This window comes from Bison bison, unplaced genomic scaffold (assembly GCF_000754665.1).
Source record: "Bison bison bison isolate TAMUID 2011002044 unplaced genomic scaffold, Bison_UMD1.0 scf7180017864519, whole genome shotgun sequence".
In the NCBI taxonomy this organism is placed as follows: Eukaryota; Metazoa; Chordata; class Mammalia; order Artiodactyla; family Bovidae; genus Bison; species Bison bison.
In genome coordinates this window covers 20319772-20335362 of record NW_011495072.1, presented here as the reverse complement: position 1 = coordinate 20335362, position 15591 = coordinate 20319772, and the positions used below count along the sequence as shown (strand labels likewise).

Here is a 15591-nt window from a genome sequence, read left to right as displayed (position 1 = left end):
GTCTGCTTTCCCAGGCGCGGCGGCGGTGCGGCAGCGGCAGCAGCCGGGTCCGAATCGGAGTGGCCACAGCCCGGGGCGTGTGCGCCCCGCTCGGAGCGTGCTCGGGTTCCCCACGGAATGTCCCCGGGGCGCCCGGCGCGCTGACCCCCCAGCCGCCTCCGCCTTCGGCGCCTGCTGCCTCTCTCGGGCGGGCTCGGTGTTCGCGACTGCAAGCTTCCCGGCTCCTGGGCACTGGGGAAGCCCCCGGGGGCGGGTAACCTCAGCTGGCCACGACCCAGCCCTCCCCCGTGCGTATCTCGCTTAAGATGGCAGCGGAGTCAGGGGAACTAATCGGGGCTTGCGAGTTCATGAAAGGTGAGGAGCAGTCGCCCCGCATCCTCCAACCCTCTGTCGACACCCCAGCTCTTCACTTCTCGCCCCTGTGTCCCAACCACTGTCTCCGGCTTCTTCTGGGGCCCCCAGCGTACTACAATCGCTGCGCGCGCTCTCATCCCTTTTTTGTACTATCCTTTCCCCCCGAGGACCCCCCGCTTCCGGCTTCTCTGTCTTTCTTGCGTCCCTCGTTCCCTCTGCAGCACTTTCGGAAGGCCTCCCAGCTCGGTAAAGGGACCGCACCGTCCTCTGCCGGGCTCCAGCGTGCAGCGGCTCGAGGGGATTCTGCTCCAGGGGATCCTTTCAGTTGCCTTTATCCTACTGTTGCTGGATCTCGGTTTTCGGGACACCTCCAACCACACCCCCTGTCTCTCCTCCCTTCCTCTTCTTGAAGTCTCCGGAGCTGTAGTGGAGAGTCTCGCCTCTCTCTTCCCCTTCCGCAGCGGTCTGGAGATTTCTGAACCAAACTTGCATCTCCAGTTCAACGAGTACCCTCAGCTTCTACCTGCTCCCGCTGGCCTGAAACCAGGGAGATCAGGGAGTTTTGCACGCCACTGAGTCCCTCAGTCGGGCCCTCGACTCGCTTCTCTAACTGGTGTGCTCTTGGATCTCTGTGGCTTTCCGGGAGAGATCAGGTTTCTGCAAGAATTCCACGTGTTAATGGGATCTTTAAATACCGGGTAGCAGTTGTTATTTTGTTATAGTGTATTAGCACCCCCCTACCCCACCAGCTTCCCTGCTTCTCATGTTTTCTCCCATCTTTTAAACTTGTCTTTCAGATCGATTATATTTTGCTACTTTAAGGAATAGACCAAAAAGCACAGTAAATACCCACTATTTCTCCATCGATGAGGAGCTGGTCTATGAAAAGTAAGTTTCTATATATTTTTTTAATCTCAGCTATTTAACTTGTTGGCTCTTGGGTAAGGAAATGCTATGCACCTTTATGACAGTTTTATTCTCCTTCTCCAGTGGTGCAAGTAACAAATCCAATTTCTTAGGCTCAGAGCTGGGGAAGAGGTGCAGGGAAAGTTAAGGTAATTTGAACCTGTCATCACCTCATTCCTTTTAGTCCTCTGTCTGTATTAGTTCTTCCTACCACCACAGTAAACTGCAGCTGTAGATTCCGAACACTCCCCAGAGCAGGGCCAGGGAGAGGCACTCTCTGTCCTTGCTGGATTCTGTAATAGGCATGTGAATCAGTCACAGGGTATTTATTGGAGCACCTACAGAGTACAGGGCAGTGTGTGTATTACAGGTGCTTCAGCTTTACCGATCACAAGGCTTCTGCTGTATCTCAGGATGTTTTTGTTTGTGCAGCTCATATTTGGAAAGTGGGACACACTTAGCTGTGTCCCAGTCATATCTATGAGTAAGATTTTACCTGGGTGGTAAATTGCTGCGTTATTTTATTTGAGTGTCCCAAGCATCACTGCATTATTATTTTTGCCTTTGAGGAAGTGGCGTAGGAGTGCTGATTTACATTCTTTGGTTACTTTGGCTTTGTGGGGTTAGGATTTAAGAGTGAAAGATGCATGCAGGGAACTGTTTTCTGTGAAAGACTGTTGATCTACATGAAAAAGATTATAGTATAGTAAACATGTAATTCAAAGAGAGAGAAGTCTCGATTCAATAAAAGCAACATAATAGTAAGGAATAAGAAGGCTGAGTTGGCTTGATTACGTCCTTTTATCAAAAGAGCTGGTGTTTCAGGGTAGTCAGTATATTCTAACAGAAAATTTAGTTTTATTTTCTTGTTGCCTTAACCAAAAGTCCAAATTACATGAACATAGTTAAGTGAACTGTATTCATGATAGAAAGTGCCCCAGGACTTGTGCTGTTAAGGGGGATTTTGGGAGTTCTGCCTAAGGATTTGTGAGTACCATCAGGCGTTCAAAGAGTGAGAGTATTCTCGACCATCCAGAGCATATCTTTTCTTTGAGGGAAAACAATCTTTAATTGTCACTTCATCAGAGGGATTCATGAAACTGATGTCTTCAGGACATTTCTCTTACTGGTGCTGGGAGCAGGATGCTTCTTGAATGGCTGAAGCAAAAGTGGGAATGAAAGAGCCCTTTGCTGCTGCTCATGAATGCCCAGAGCTGCTGCAGCAAAGAGGTCTAAATCCCTGGTGTCAGATTACAGCTCTGCTTCTAGACAGAATGGAGTGCTGCACTGCCTACTCCCTGACCTCAGGTACCTGGATGATGTCACGGCCAGCAGTGTTTCTGGAGTATTCATTCTGTTGTTGTGAACGTGCATTGTTGTCGCTTTCTTTTTCTGTGTGTAGAGTTTGGGGGCCTCCCCTGAGTCTGAGGGTAGGAACAGTGTATACATTATTATGTTCAGTTCTTCAGTGATGTGCTGGAGGTTAATATGTCACTGAATTAACCCCAGGCATTAAGGTCTCAGTTGCTTCTTTTGGGATTGCTAGTTGATAGATCTAGATCTAACAGGAAATTATGTTTAGTCAATTAAACACAGTGCTCAGTGGTTTGATTCTGATGTTTATATATGAGGAAAGATTTTGTATGATTTTAATGTTAGTATTTTAGGATAGGACTTCAAATCACATTCTTCTTATACTGATTCTACTGTATTTCTGTAAAGAAAGACTTTCTGGAAAGACCATCCAATTTATATTGTGAAATTTTGATGTCATTTGAAACTTTGATAAAGACTTCAGTCTGGGCAGAGTGTGTACTTCTTTTTGTTTGAGGTGCCCAAGTACTGTGCCACAGGAGTAGCTATGGTTCTGATCACCCACAACTCCATTTTTTGGTCACCTTCAACATTATACAGGGTTAGATGATATAGTGAATACAATGAAGATGGATACACGTTACCTTCACGGAGCTCCAGAGCTGGAGGGAGAAAGACAGGACTTCAGTGAGAGAGAGAGAAAAGATAACTGCCATAGATTCACATACCCCCCTGTGCTGGGGGGAATTCACGGCTGGGGGAGCACATTTGGTTGAGGGGTTCAGAAAAGCCTTCATGGAAAAGTTAAGACTGGCTTGCAGAATGGACAGAGATGGGAGAGGAGAGATCCCAGAAGCAGGAATAGCAAGGACGAGGAGGGAGGCTCTAGAGTGTCCTCAGGGAATAGTGAGACCTCTCGTTGGCCTGGTGTGTATACCAGGTTCAAATGGGGCTGTGTAATCTGAAGCTGAAAGGTCAGCTGGGCGAATTGAGTGCCAGGGTTCCCTTAGTATGCCATGGGACTCTGTTGAGGATTTGGGGGCAGTCCATGGTATGACTGGTCCTATGTTACTGCAAATAATGGCACATTTCATCAAGAATTTAAATGCACACCAGGTGCTCGGTGCTCCACAACTATTAATTTATTTTATTTTCACTTCGGTTTTTAGGCAGTTACTGTTATAATCCTTAGTGTGCAAACAATGAGAGTAAGGGACAGAGAGGTTAGGTAAATTGCCCAAGGTCACAGAAGTAAGAAGTAGCAGACCTGGAATTTGAAATCGAGCCCTCTAGTTCTGGAGTACGTATGTGTGTTCTGTGCTTAGTCGCTCAATTGTGTTTGACTCTTTGCAACCCTTTGGACTGTAGCCCTCCAGACTCCTCTGTCCGTGGGATTCTCCAGACAAGAATATTGGAGTGGGTTGCCGTTTCCTCCTCCAGGGGATCTTCCTGACCCAGGGACTGAACCCAAGTCTCCTGTGTCTTCTGCATTGCAGGCAGATCCTTTACCACTGAGCCATCTGGGAAACCCTAGAATACATAGGTCCTCAAAAAATTAATATGATAGCATCATTTTGGACAGATTAGAGAGGAAGTAGAGCCTGCTTAGAGAAATTCTGAAATGTTCAGGGGGAAGAAATAAATGCCTTGATTAGAACTGGTGGCAATGGTGGTGAAAAGAAGAGCTCTGAATCCATGTGACTTGGCAACAGATCATGTGCGTGGGTTGGTGCGGTGCTGAGGAAAAAGAGGGGTCTAAGAAGTCTTTAAGACAGCCTGGGTCACAGTAAACCTGTTGGGACCATTGACTGAAACAAGAAGTAGGGCAGAACTGGTTTTTGTGGGGAGATCAGGCGTTTCGTGTTGGTCAGGTTGGAAGGAGGGAGTTTATGGGATGTGCACATCAGGGTTGGATATCACATAAATTAGAAGTCCTTAAATTTGGAGGTTTTCCTCCAAAAGATGATAAAGCTGTGAGAATGATGTAATTTCTGGGAGATAGAGAAAAATATGAAGGGCTGTATTTCATAGGCATGACCAGGATGAGAGGAACCAAGGGAAAGAGGTAGTAATAAGCAGCCAAAAAGGTGGATCAACGCTGAAGGAGAGAGAAGAGAGGGGAGAGGAATAGACGCAGTGGAATCCGTCTTGTCAGCACTGCTTTTAGGACGTATTGAATTAGAGAGACCACAGAGACCTTTGAAGGATGAGTAATATCAGAGTTCTTCTATGACAGATAGCTTATGGTGACAAAAACCTGGACTATTATATCAGATTGTAATTCTCCAAGGAAAGAAGAGGGCTTGCCTGGTGGCTCAGCGGTAAAAGAATCTGCCTTCAATACAGGAGCCTCAGGAGACTCAGGTTCGATCCCTGGGTCGGGAAGATCCCCTGGAGGAGGGCATGGTAACCCACTCCAGTATTCTTGCCTGGAGAATTCCATGGACAGAGGAGCCTGGTGGGCTACAGCCTATAGGGTCACAAAGAGCCAGACACGACTGAACCGATGCCTGCAAGGAAAAGAGAATATTAGTATATGTGATCACATGGGGCCTTATACAGCCCTATTTCTGTGTACTTATTTACGGAATGTGTAAGTGAAATGCTGCCTTTCTGGCTAAATTATCATCCTGGAAATGCAACTATTATTTTTTGAATTAAATAAATCAACAAATATTTAAATAGTGAGGCTTTGTTCCTCTTAAGGGAACTAAGGGCAAAATTTCTCCCAGCCAAAATTTTAGAACTGTTTTCAAGCTGACTTTGCCGTGGGGTTGTTGGAGTGGGATGTCCACTGCAGTGATAGCCCACACCTCTGAGTTGGATCTGGAAAGGCAGTAAAGGCCCTGAAGTTTCTTAATCCTGGTTTGGTAGCTACCGGCTCTGACACCTGTCAGGGCAGAAGGCATAGATTGGCAACCCAGACCCACAGGTGCATCCGCTACCCACACCTGGCAACTGTCTGAGAAGCTAGTGGAGAAGGGTTAACAAAGTTGGCCTTATGAGATCCCAACTATCTATTAGAAATGAATTTTCTCTTTGAATTTTAAACAGAAGTTACCACATTAGTATAAAGGCATGAGCAATTTTAGTAAAATGTGGTTGATAATAAAGCATACATTTATCCTTGGGTTATGATTTCACAGATCAGAATTAAAATCAGAGTGTAAACTACCACACTTGTGGGGAAAATGTAGCCCCTAAAAAAGGGAGCCTTTTAAAGATTTGTCTGTATTTGATTAAGCTATAAATAATGCACAACTTTCCAGAAAGGCTAGTTCTTTGGTTTTGGAATTGGGCCGTGTAATCCAAATAGAGGCTTACTTTTTATAACTTGGCTCAAATTCCTTTTGGCTCGAAAGTTAACAAAATCAAATATGTTAATTGTTATAAGTTTGTGGGCCCCTCCTAACTGTGATGGGTATAGAGTTGAACGTTTATGCATAGAAAGGAGACTGTAGAATTCTTATCCATTTTCATTTCTTCTGTCTTCGTGTTTGCAAAGGTACTGAAAATGCAGGAGAAAACTCTTCATGGACATACTCTGGGTACTGCATATTAAGCAGTTTCTGAAATGATTCAAAGAATTTCACCAAATGTTTTAGCATGGAAGAATGAGCAGCCTCTAATGAGAACTAATTAACTTGAAGATTTAAATAATTTAAAATGTCCAAATTTCATTTAAACTTTATTAAAGTAGCCTGATATTAATGCAACTGGGAATTTTGGAATAAATAATTTATAAAAGAATGATTTCTTATATGTAGCTTGTAGCATAGGCTTGAGTTGAAATGTGAGACTAGGACATCTTTGAGAGAAAGACAGAAAAACTTCTCTTGCCCGGAAATATTGTAGGAATAGAAAATTTAGGTTAAATCGAGGTAGGAAGAAACCCTTTTGTTTTTTCAGTTTTTATTTTGAATTTAATGTGTAACAAGTAGGCTAATGTCACAGAAAGCTGAATGCCACCTAAGCATATGAACATACACAGATATACACAGATATGTGATCTTATATAGAGCCTTGAAGTGAAAGTTGCTCAGTTGTGTCTGACTCTGTGGCCCATGGACTCTAGCCCATCAGACTCCTCTGTCCATGAAATTCTCCAAGCAAGAGTACTAAAGTGGGTAGCTGTTCCCTTCTCCAGGGGATCTTCCTGACCCAAGGATGGAACCTGAGTCTCCTGCATTGAGCCAGGTTCTTTACCTTCTCAGCCACCAGGGAAGCCCCTGGGCCTAGAGCCTTAGGGCCATCATTTGGTACCTCAAGTCTCATTATAAATTGCTATGATATAGACAGAACAGGGGATACAGTTGAATTCAGAGGCACATTTCATCATGAGAATAAAAATAAAATTATAGCAACAGCTAATATTTATAGTCCCATGACAAGCTAATATTTACAGTCCTATGACAAGCAATGTTCTTTATGTACATTAACTCAATCTTGGGAACAACCCTAGGAGTTAGGTGCTATTATTGTCACCACTTTATAGATGAGGAAACTGAGACTCAGAGAGGATTATGTAGATCCGAAGGTCATTGAGCTAGTAAATTTACCCTGAAGTCATGCTCTCCTGCTTCCAGCAAGTTCCCATTTGTCTTGAGCCTGAGGCTGGTAAAGAGGGTGGAGAACAGCTTTGCCCCTCCCTGGCTCATGTGACCCTTCTAACTTGAGTGGTGATGGCTTTGGCAAGGAATGGGCTGCTGACATTGTGTACACAAATTTATGTCCAGGCTGTATCTGGATATGTGCGGTAGTAATTAAAATGTTTTCCCGCAGCTCCACTTTTGTGGATATGAATTTGCTTTTTCTCCTTTCAGTGGTCTGCCCTGCCTAAAAGAGAGAGAGAAAATAAATTGAGTTAGTTATCATTGTATGTTAATAGGAGAGGTGAAAACAAAAGAAGCCCAGTTTTTATAAGCTTATGAAAATTCTTTGCAGGAAGACTGAAATGTTCTTGCTGCTTAACTGGTGTCACTTAAGATGTAATGATTTGTGCATAGAATTCTCCTGAAAAATCAGAAAACTCTTTAGCATTTAAAAGGTGATATAGGTTTCTACTTTCTTCCCCTTTTCTCCTTTCTCTCATCCTAATCCTGCAGAAATAACAGTTCTGTTCAGGGCCACTTTTCCCATTCTCTGTTTTGAACAAAGAGTTTTAGGTGTGTGCTTATGTATGTGTACCTGTGTATATAACCAGGATTATTATGCTGTATATGTCATGAGAAAATAGATATCTGTAAACATTCACCACTTCCCTGGTGGCTCGGACAGTAAAAGTGTCTGCCTACAATTCAGGAGACCCGGGTTTGATCCCTGGGTTGGGAAGATCCCCTGGAGAAGGAAATGGCACCCCACTGCAATACTCTTGCCTTGAAAATCCCATGGATGGAGGAGCCTGGTAGGCTACAAGTCCCTGGGGTCGCAAAGAGTTGGACACAACTGAGAGACTTCACTCATTTCGCTTATACATTCACCAGTCAGTTCTTAATTCTGTGACCCACTAGAGTCAACTTTTACTTTCAGGATACTGATTTATCAAATACTTGCTGTTTTGACCTCTTTGGCATTCACAGTGGGGTCGTCAATTTCTGTTCTTCGTAAGGACAATTGTTACTCAGTTCTTTCAATTTGCTTGAGACAAGCTTGGTGAAAATGCAAAAATTAACTGAGGTGCTGAGGACTCAGTTAAAACTGACAGGGCTAGTCTTAATCAGGAAGCCTGAGAAGGGATTCAAATGGGTTGGAGGAGAGTCCTGTGAGGAGCTGTGTGCCGTCCAAGTTCTTTGTTGGCCAAGTCACCACAGGGCGGCTTCATTATTGTGTTTGAAGTAGATCCCTAAGACATCAGATGTTCTCATTTGTAAGTTCATAAACACATTCCAAAGCCGAAAGTAAATGACTTACACTTAGCCACAGCTTAATGCATCTTTGTGCTTTAAAAAGAAAGAGAAAGAAAAAAAGACTCTTGACATGTTTTTATGGGAAGTGAGAAAAGCATAATTTAAAAGCTGTAGGTGGTTGGAAATAGAGGAAACAGTGCAGTCCTGTGATTGATACATCGTGCTTCCACTGCAGAGGCATGGGTTTGATCCCTGGCGGAGGAACTAGGATCCCTCATGCCGCATGGTGGGGCCAAAAAAAAACCCCACTCCCCCCAAAACAAACAAACAAATGAAATATTTAGATGTGATAGATTTTGGTACAGAGCAGTATGCTAATGCTTTGGGGGTACATAAATACAGAAAGAAGGAAGTGTAAACAAATACAGGCAAGAAATGACAAAAGTTGTAAACGAATATATTAAAAATCCAAGAAAGGAAGAGATATTACTTCCCAGAGTGATAAAGACTTCATAGAGTGATATTTGAACTAGCTTTTGAAGGGTGTGAAAGAGCAAAGAGTGTATTTTATGATCTTTATGAGGACAAGTACCGCCTATTTTTGCTCACCACTGTATACATATATCTAGCACAGAGCTTGGCTTAGAGGTTGTAAAAGAAATTTTAGCTGAATGAATGAGAGAAGAAGGAAAGAAAGAAAAATTTCAGTGTTGGGGAATAGCAAGATTTTGTTAGGTGAGGCAAAATATTTGAAGTGCAGAGAGGTCATGGGTGAGGCTGGACGCGTGGTTGGGGACTGGCTTATGGAAAGCTGTTTGGATCTCAGTTCCGCTGGTTTATGAATGACACAGGGAGACTGAGCAGAGCTCTGCTTAGGGCAAGTACTCCCGTGACTGGGAGGTGTGGCAGGGCTGGATTATGGTTACAGCAATGGGAACAGAAAGGCTAGGTGGGAGAGAGGCTAGAGGGGATGGATTGTCTATATTTGAGGCATTTGAGGGGTCAGGGCAATTGAAGGTTAAGTTCAAGATGTATGGTTTGGATGATTGGGAGAAAGTGACACCTTAAAGTAGGGCATGTATGTAAATCAGAAGGAGAAGCTACCTTTTTGTTGCTTTATTTGGGGGATGGGGAAGGGAAATAAAAAGGGGAGTCTATAATGAAAGTAAAAGAGGAGTTATTGTCCTTTGTGATCTTTAAGCAGAAAATAGACAATGCCTGCCCTGGATATCTAGCTATTTCCTTGTTTTAAAAATCTGGGGAGGTGGGTGGGACAGCTGATCTCAAGTTCCTTTCTGGCTCACTGATTTGAAGTGGGCTCAAGTGCGGAGTTCATTGTTTCTTTAAAAAATTTTTAAGCTTTAGTTTCAATTTACATTAAAAAAGTTGGTTTTGTTAATCGGCTTCCAGGACCACCAAAGAATCAGATGTTGAATGAGAACCATCAAAAACATTATTTTATTTATTAAAGCATGTAATGATCTCAGCCTTTGACAAACTTGGAAACATCTGGTAAAGCATCACAATTATTTGTGATCATCAGTGAATTTCCTTTATGGAAAATAGTTTCATAAGCTATAGTTTTTGAATAAAGTGTTTCATTTATTAATTTAATATTTTGGTGTTAAAGATCTTCATATCCTATTGATGAACTGAAGAATTTGCTAGTTCAGACATGTTCTTCTTTTATAAAATTTAGTTTTCTTTTGAGAACCAGAAGAGATGGTGTATTTCAAATTTGCTGTCCTTGCTACATATACTCTTACAACGCATATACTCTTATCTAGTCTTGTCTGGGAATGTGGCATTTCAGTAGGGCAGCTTCTACAAAAAGATGGAAAATTACATCTTGAAATATCAAAGTAGTTTTGTAATTTATGGGAACCTTTCTAAAATGAATCTACATTGTTGCCTTCGTAAAGAATTTACTGATTATGATTTACTCTTTTTTTCTGTGAGACTTTATTACTATGAGTACATTGGTTGTACAGTTTCATTGTAATTCAGGTATAGTTTTAGGAGCTCCTAAAGGTGGCTGAGGCAGTAAAGAATCTGCCTGCAATGTGGGAGATCTGAGTCGATCCCTGGGTTGGAAGATCCCCTGGAGTAGGAAAGCGCAACCTGCTCCAGTATTCTTGCCTGGAAAATTCCATGGGCAGGGGACCCTGGTGGGCTACAGTCTACAGGTTGCAAAGAATGGGACATGATGGAGCATCTGAGCAAGCGACTGATCACAGCACAATAAAGAGATTTCTGCTTAAGTATCAGATTTGCTAAACATCTTTTGTTTCGTAAACATCTTGTATCTTTTAGTGTTTTTAATCTAGTTAGTTTCTGTTGATGAATAGCTCACCTGAGTACTTTCTAGGTGTTATTTACTGTTGGAGTATGTACATTAGTCGCTCAGTTGTGTCTGACTCTTTTCAACCCCATGGACTGTAGCCCACCAGGCTCCTCTGTCCGTGGGATTCTTCAGGCATCCTGGAGTGGGTTGCCATGCTCTTCTCCAGGGATCTTTCTGGCCCAGGGATAGAACCCAGGTGCCCGCATTGTGGGCAGATTCTTTACAGTTTGAGCTATTAGCTTTTGACATTTCTATCAATGTACCAGCAGCCACCAATAGCTGCCTCCTGCCTATGGTCTGTCTGATGAGTCTAACATGCTATGAGCATAGAAACCAGATATCATGTTTTATTAGCCTTTGGTGCAGTATAAGGCTATATAGACTTCCAAGTGAGTTGGAGACTTTCATAAATATTGCTAAAGGGCATGGGTTTGTGGCAGGCTTTAAAAGAAATAATATGCCTTACTTGTGATTCTCATTTATATTCCCGATTGAGATTTCTGAATTGGGGATCCTTGTATAACTGATTTCTGATTTTACACATTTCTTTTTCTTTTAAGAGAGTGTGAAATTGATATAGCACTTATCTTTAGTCCCCATAATCAAATTGTTGATCATCTGTAGCTGAATTAATCTGAAATGCTAAAAGCATTTTATTTTTATCTAAGTGTGATGCAAAGAAAAAGGGTTAAAAAGGTCTCTTCTAGGGAGCTGTGAATAGTGGGATTGTAAAATAGTGCGTTTTCTGTTCTGCCAGACACTTCAGTGTCCAATGTACTTCATTCTATATGCTCTATAGATTGCCTACAGCTCTAGAAAACTCAAAAGTAAAGTTTTAGGCTGATTTTAGCTTGGCAAAACTCTCAGATACCACTGAAGGGGCTGCTAAGCAAAAAAAAAAAAAAAAGGAGTTGGGATGCTGTATAGTTGGGGTGAGTCTTTTTAGACTGGGAGCCACTTCTGGAGCAGGTCACATTTAGAGCAAGCCAGACTCTGTGTGACCCTATGGACTGTAGCCCACCAGGCTTCTCTGTCCATGGGATTCTCCAGGCAAGAACACTGGAGTGGGTTGCCATTTGGGCCTTAGGGAAGCTATTAATGAATATTCAGATATCGGACAGTCTGTAAACTCTCTCAAGGAAAGACCTATGATTCTTTGGAAGCACACAAGAATAGGACCTGGCCTGTAGGATGGAGTGGTGTGTGTGTGTGTATGTGTGTGTGTATGTGTGAAGTGGGATGAGGGTGGAGGTGGGGATACAGATGGAGGAGGGATCAGAGAAGAATATCCTGAGGAAGTGTGACTGGAGCTGAGTCCTGAAGGGTAAAAGGGTGTTAATTGGGCCAAGGAGGGTAATGTGCGAAGGGCCTGAGGCAGGAATGAAAAGAAGTAGCTTGCTTGGAGCTTACTAGTACTGAAATGGAAATGGTACAAAATGAGAACTAGGTGGGGGCTACATCATCCTGGCCTCACAGACAAGTTTCAGGGTTTTGGTTTTAATTTCAGGAGTTTAGAGAGGTGATGTGATCATTGCCAGATGTTAGAGTGATTATTTTCCTTTTCAGGGCCTCCCTTGCTTTATGACGTGTGAGGAGGGTTAGTCTTTTATGTACAGGGGATCAGTCACCAATCTGTTTTCTACCAAAGTCACATGTGTACTCTCTGCGTAGCTCTCTTGCCTTTAATACCTGCCACTGAATAAAGGGGTTAATTTACACTGCTTGAGAATGTTTCTATGGGAGTGAATTTTAATCTTGCCAGTGCATTCCTGAAGAAGTCTTCTTTTGTTTTCATTAATCTGAGACTCAAAGTGGGAGTGTTTAATTAATTGACTTGCTTCAAAAAGGGAAGTCACAGGATTACAGACCTTGGTGCTGAAGGTTCTCTGATATCGTTTAGTCCTGTCTTCCGTTGTTGTTGTTGTTCTGTGGCTAAGTTGTGTTCTACTCTTCGCAACCCCATGGCCTGCAGCACTCCAGGCTTCCATGCCCTTCATTATCTTCCAGAGTTTGCTCAAATTCATGTTCGTTGAGTCAGTGATGCCATCCAACCATCTCATCCTCTGCCACCTCCTTCTCTTTTTTCCCTCAGTGTTTCCCATCATCAAAGTTTTTTCCAGTGAGTCAGCTCTTCACATCAGGTGGCCAGAGTATTAGAGCTTCAGCTTCAGCATCAGTGCTTCCAATGAATATTCAGGGTTGTTTTTCTTTAAGATTGACTAGTTTGCTCTCTGCTCAGTCCAGGGGATTCTCAAGAGTCTTCTCCAGCTCCACAATTTGAAAGCCTCAATTCTTCGAAGCTCAACCTTCCTTATGGTTCAACTCTCAGATCTGCACATGACTGCTGGAAAAACCATAGCTTTGAATATATGGACCTTTGTCAGCTAAGTGATGTCTCTGCTTTTTAATATGCTGTCTAGGTTTGTCACATAACTTTCCTTCCAAGGAGCATCTTTTAATTTTGTGGCTGCAGTCACTGTCTGCAGTGATTTTTGAAAATAAAATCTGTCACTGCTTCCATTTTTGCTCTTTCTGTTTGCCATGAAGTGATGGGACCAGATACCATGATCTTAGTTTTTTGAATGTTGAGTTTCAAGCCAACTTTTTCACTCTCCTCTTTCACCCTCATTAAGAGGCTGTTTTTTTTTTTTAATTTTTTTTCAATTTTTTTAAGTTTAATTTTATTTTTTAAACTTTACAATATTGTATTAGTTTTGCCAAATATTGAAATGAATCCGCCATAGGTATACCTGTGTTCCCCATCCTGAACCCTCCTCCCTCCTCCCTCCCCATACCATCCCTCTGGGTTGTCCCAGTGCACCAGCCCCAAGCCTCCAGTATTGTGCATCGAACCTGGACTGGCGACTCGTTTCATACATGATATTATACATGTTTCAATGCCATTCTCCCAAGGAGGCTGTTTAATTCCTCTTCATTTTCTGCCATTCAAGTGATATTGCCTGCATATCTGAGGTTGTTGATATTTCTCCCAGCAATCTCAATTCTAGTTTGTGATTCATCCAGCCCAGTATTTCTCATGATGTACTCTGCATGGAAGTTAAATAAGCAGGATGACAATATACAGCCTTGACATACTCCTTTCCCAATTTGGAACCAGTCTGTTGTTCCATGTCCTATTCTAACTGTTGCTTCTTGACCTGCATACAGGTTTCTCTTTGGCTTTAAGGCAAAGTGGCAGCATTAACCCATTTTACAGAAGCAGCAGCGGGAGCCTCAGGTGGCCCTGCTACTTGCCCCAGATTAATAAGTGAGTAGGTGGAGAAGGGTTCTACATATTCCCAGTGTTTTGTATCTGGACGTCCCTAAAACCCTGGATAATGCACCAAAAGACAGGAGTGAGAGTTGATGTTGGGGTTCTCTCCTTTCTTTGTGATCTCAACAAATGTCAGACTTTATGTAGGTAAATAAATAGTAATGATGTCAAGTTTTCCTATCTTATAAAGCTTCTCTCTGAACTGTTGATTTGTTCTCTAGCTATGCTGAGAGCACAGTGAATTTCAGGGAGAAAGCTGTGAGGGTCTTCCCCTTCTCTGTGGGGGATACCCTGAGGGAAATGCCTTCTGAACCCAGACCCAACACACTGAGAGAGCAGAGTACATCAATTAGAGTGAGTAGATCTTGAAAAACATTTGAACTGTTGAATAGTTTGTCCAATATGGATAACCAGAGTCATGAACAATCTAGACTATTTTTAATATATATTCTATAACAGTCATATAGAATGACTGTGATAGGAAAATGTAATATAATATAATAGGCGGAAGGAACTTTAGAAGCAAATTGAGCATTTTCATTCAATAGATGAGAATGTGGAGTTGCAGAGAGGCTAAGACTTCAGCCCAGGGACATTGAGTGGTTCAGTTGGGACTGGAACCCCTTGCTTTCCAATGGTCTTTAGTTTTCCATCAGTCTGTAGTTGACTGATGTGTGGCTGGGAAGCTTCTTAGATGTGTAGCTTTTCTACCCTAGGAAGTTGACATCATTGTGACTATGGTTTATTATACATGAGCAACAACTCAGAATTGTACTTTGATCTTAGGTTAGTGTTTGCTGAGCATTTGAGGCCTTTTTGAATTTTGATTGTTGTGAGTTTCAGCTATGCACAGGATCTTTATCATCAGACTGGAGGGGTGCTGATAAGTTTTAGTAATAGGGGAAATATTAGGTGTAGCGTGTAGCCTAGAGGTCTGTGCTGATTAATTTCACCAAAATTTTGCACATATGTACATACATACACATGCACACATATCACTGTCCTTTGGAGGAGACTGCTGTCTTAGTTAGTGCTTATCAGCGGTAATTATGTTTACTTGTCTGTCATTGGGTGGTGAGCTCCTTGTGGGTAAGGACTGGTGATCAGTAGGTTCTCAGTGATATTTGATTAATGGAATGAATGAATAGATAAAACATGTCAGCAGTGCTGATAAAAAAAAATGAAGAGTTGGCATGCCTTATAATGATCTTACAGACTTTTAAATATTTTTGGTATGGACAGATCAGATCAGATCAGTCGCTCAGTTGTGTCCGACTCTTTGCGACCCCATGAATCGCAGCACGCCAGGCCTTCCTGTCCATCACCAGCTCCCGGAGTTCACTGAGACTCACGTCCATCGACTCAGTGATGCCATCCAGCCATCTCATCCTCTGTTGTCCCCTTCTCCTCCTGCCCCCAATCCCTCCCAGCATCAGAGTCTTTTCCAATGAGTCAACTCTTCGCATGAGGTGGCCAAAGTACTGGAGTTTCAGCCTTAGCATCATTCCTTCCAAAGAAATCCCAGGGCTGATCTCCTTCAGAATGGACTGCTT

General features: G+C 42.6%; 1 protein-coding gene across 6 annotated transcripts in view; it reads left to right on the top strand.

Moving 5' to 3' along the window:
• Positions 1–15591, top strand: part of CDC14A (cell division cycle 14A) — a 189641-nt gene that overhangs the window by 1057 nt on the left and 172993 nt on the right. For 4 of the 6 annotated variants that reach the window (XM_010830982.1, XM_010830980.1, XM_010830977.1 and 1 more), the window contains exon 2: positions 1152–1242. In XM_010830982.1, the coding sequence (XP_010829284.1) occupies positions 1152–1242 (91 nt within the window). Of the gene's footprint in view, positions 355–1151; positions 1243–15591 lie in introns of all 6 variants that reach the window. The other 2 variants (XM_010830981.1, XM_010830978.1) reach the window with 1 other exon arrangement.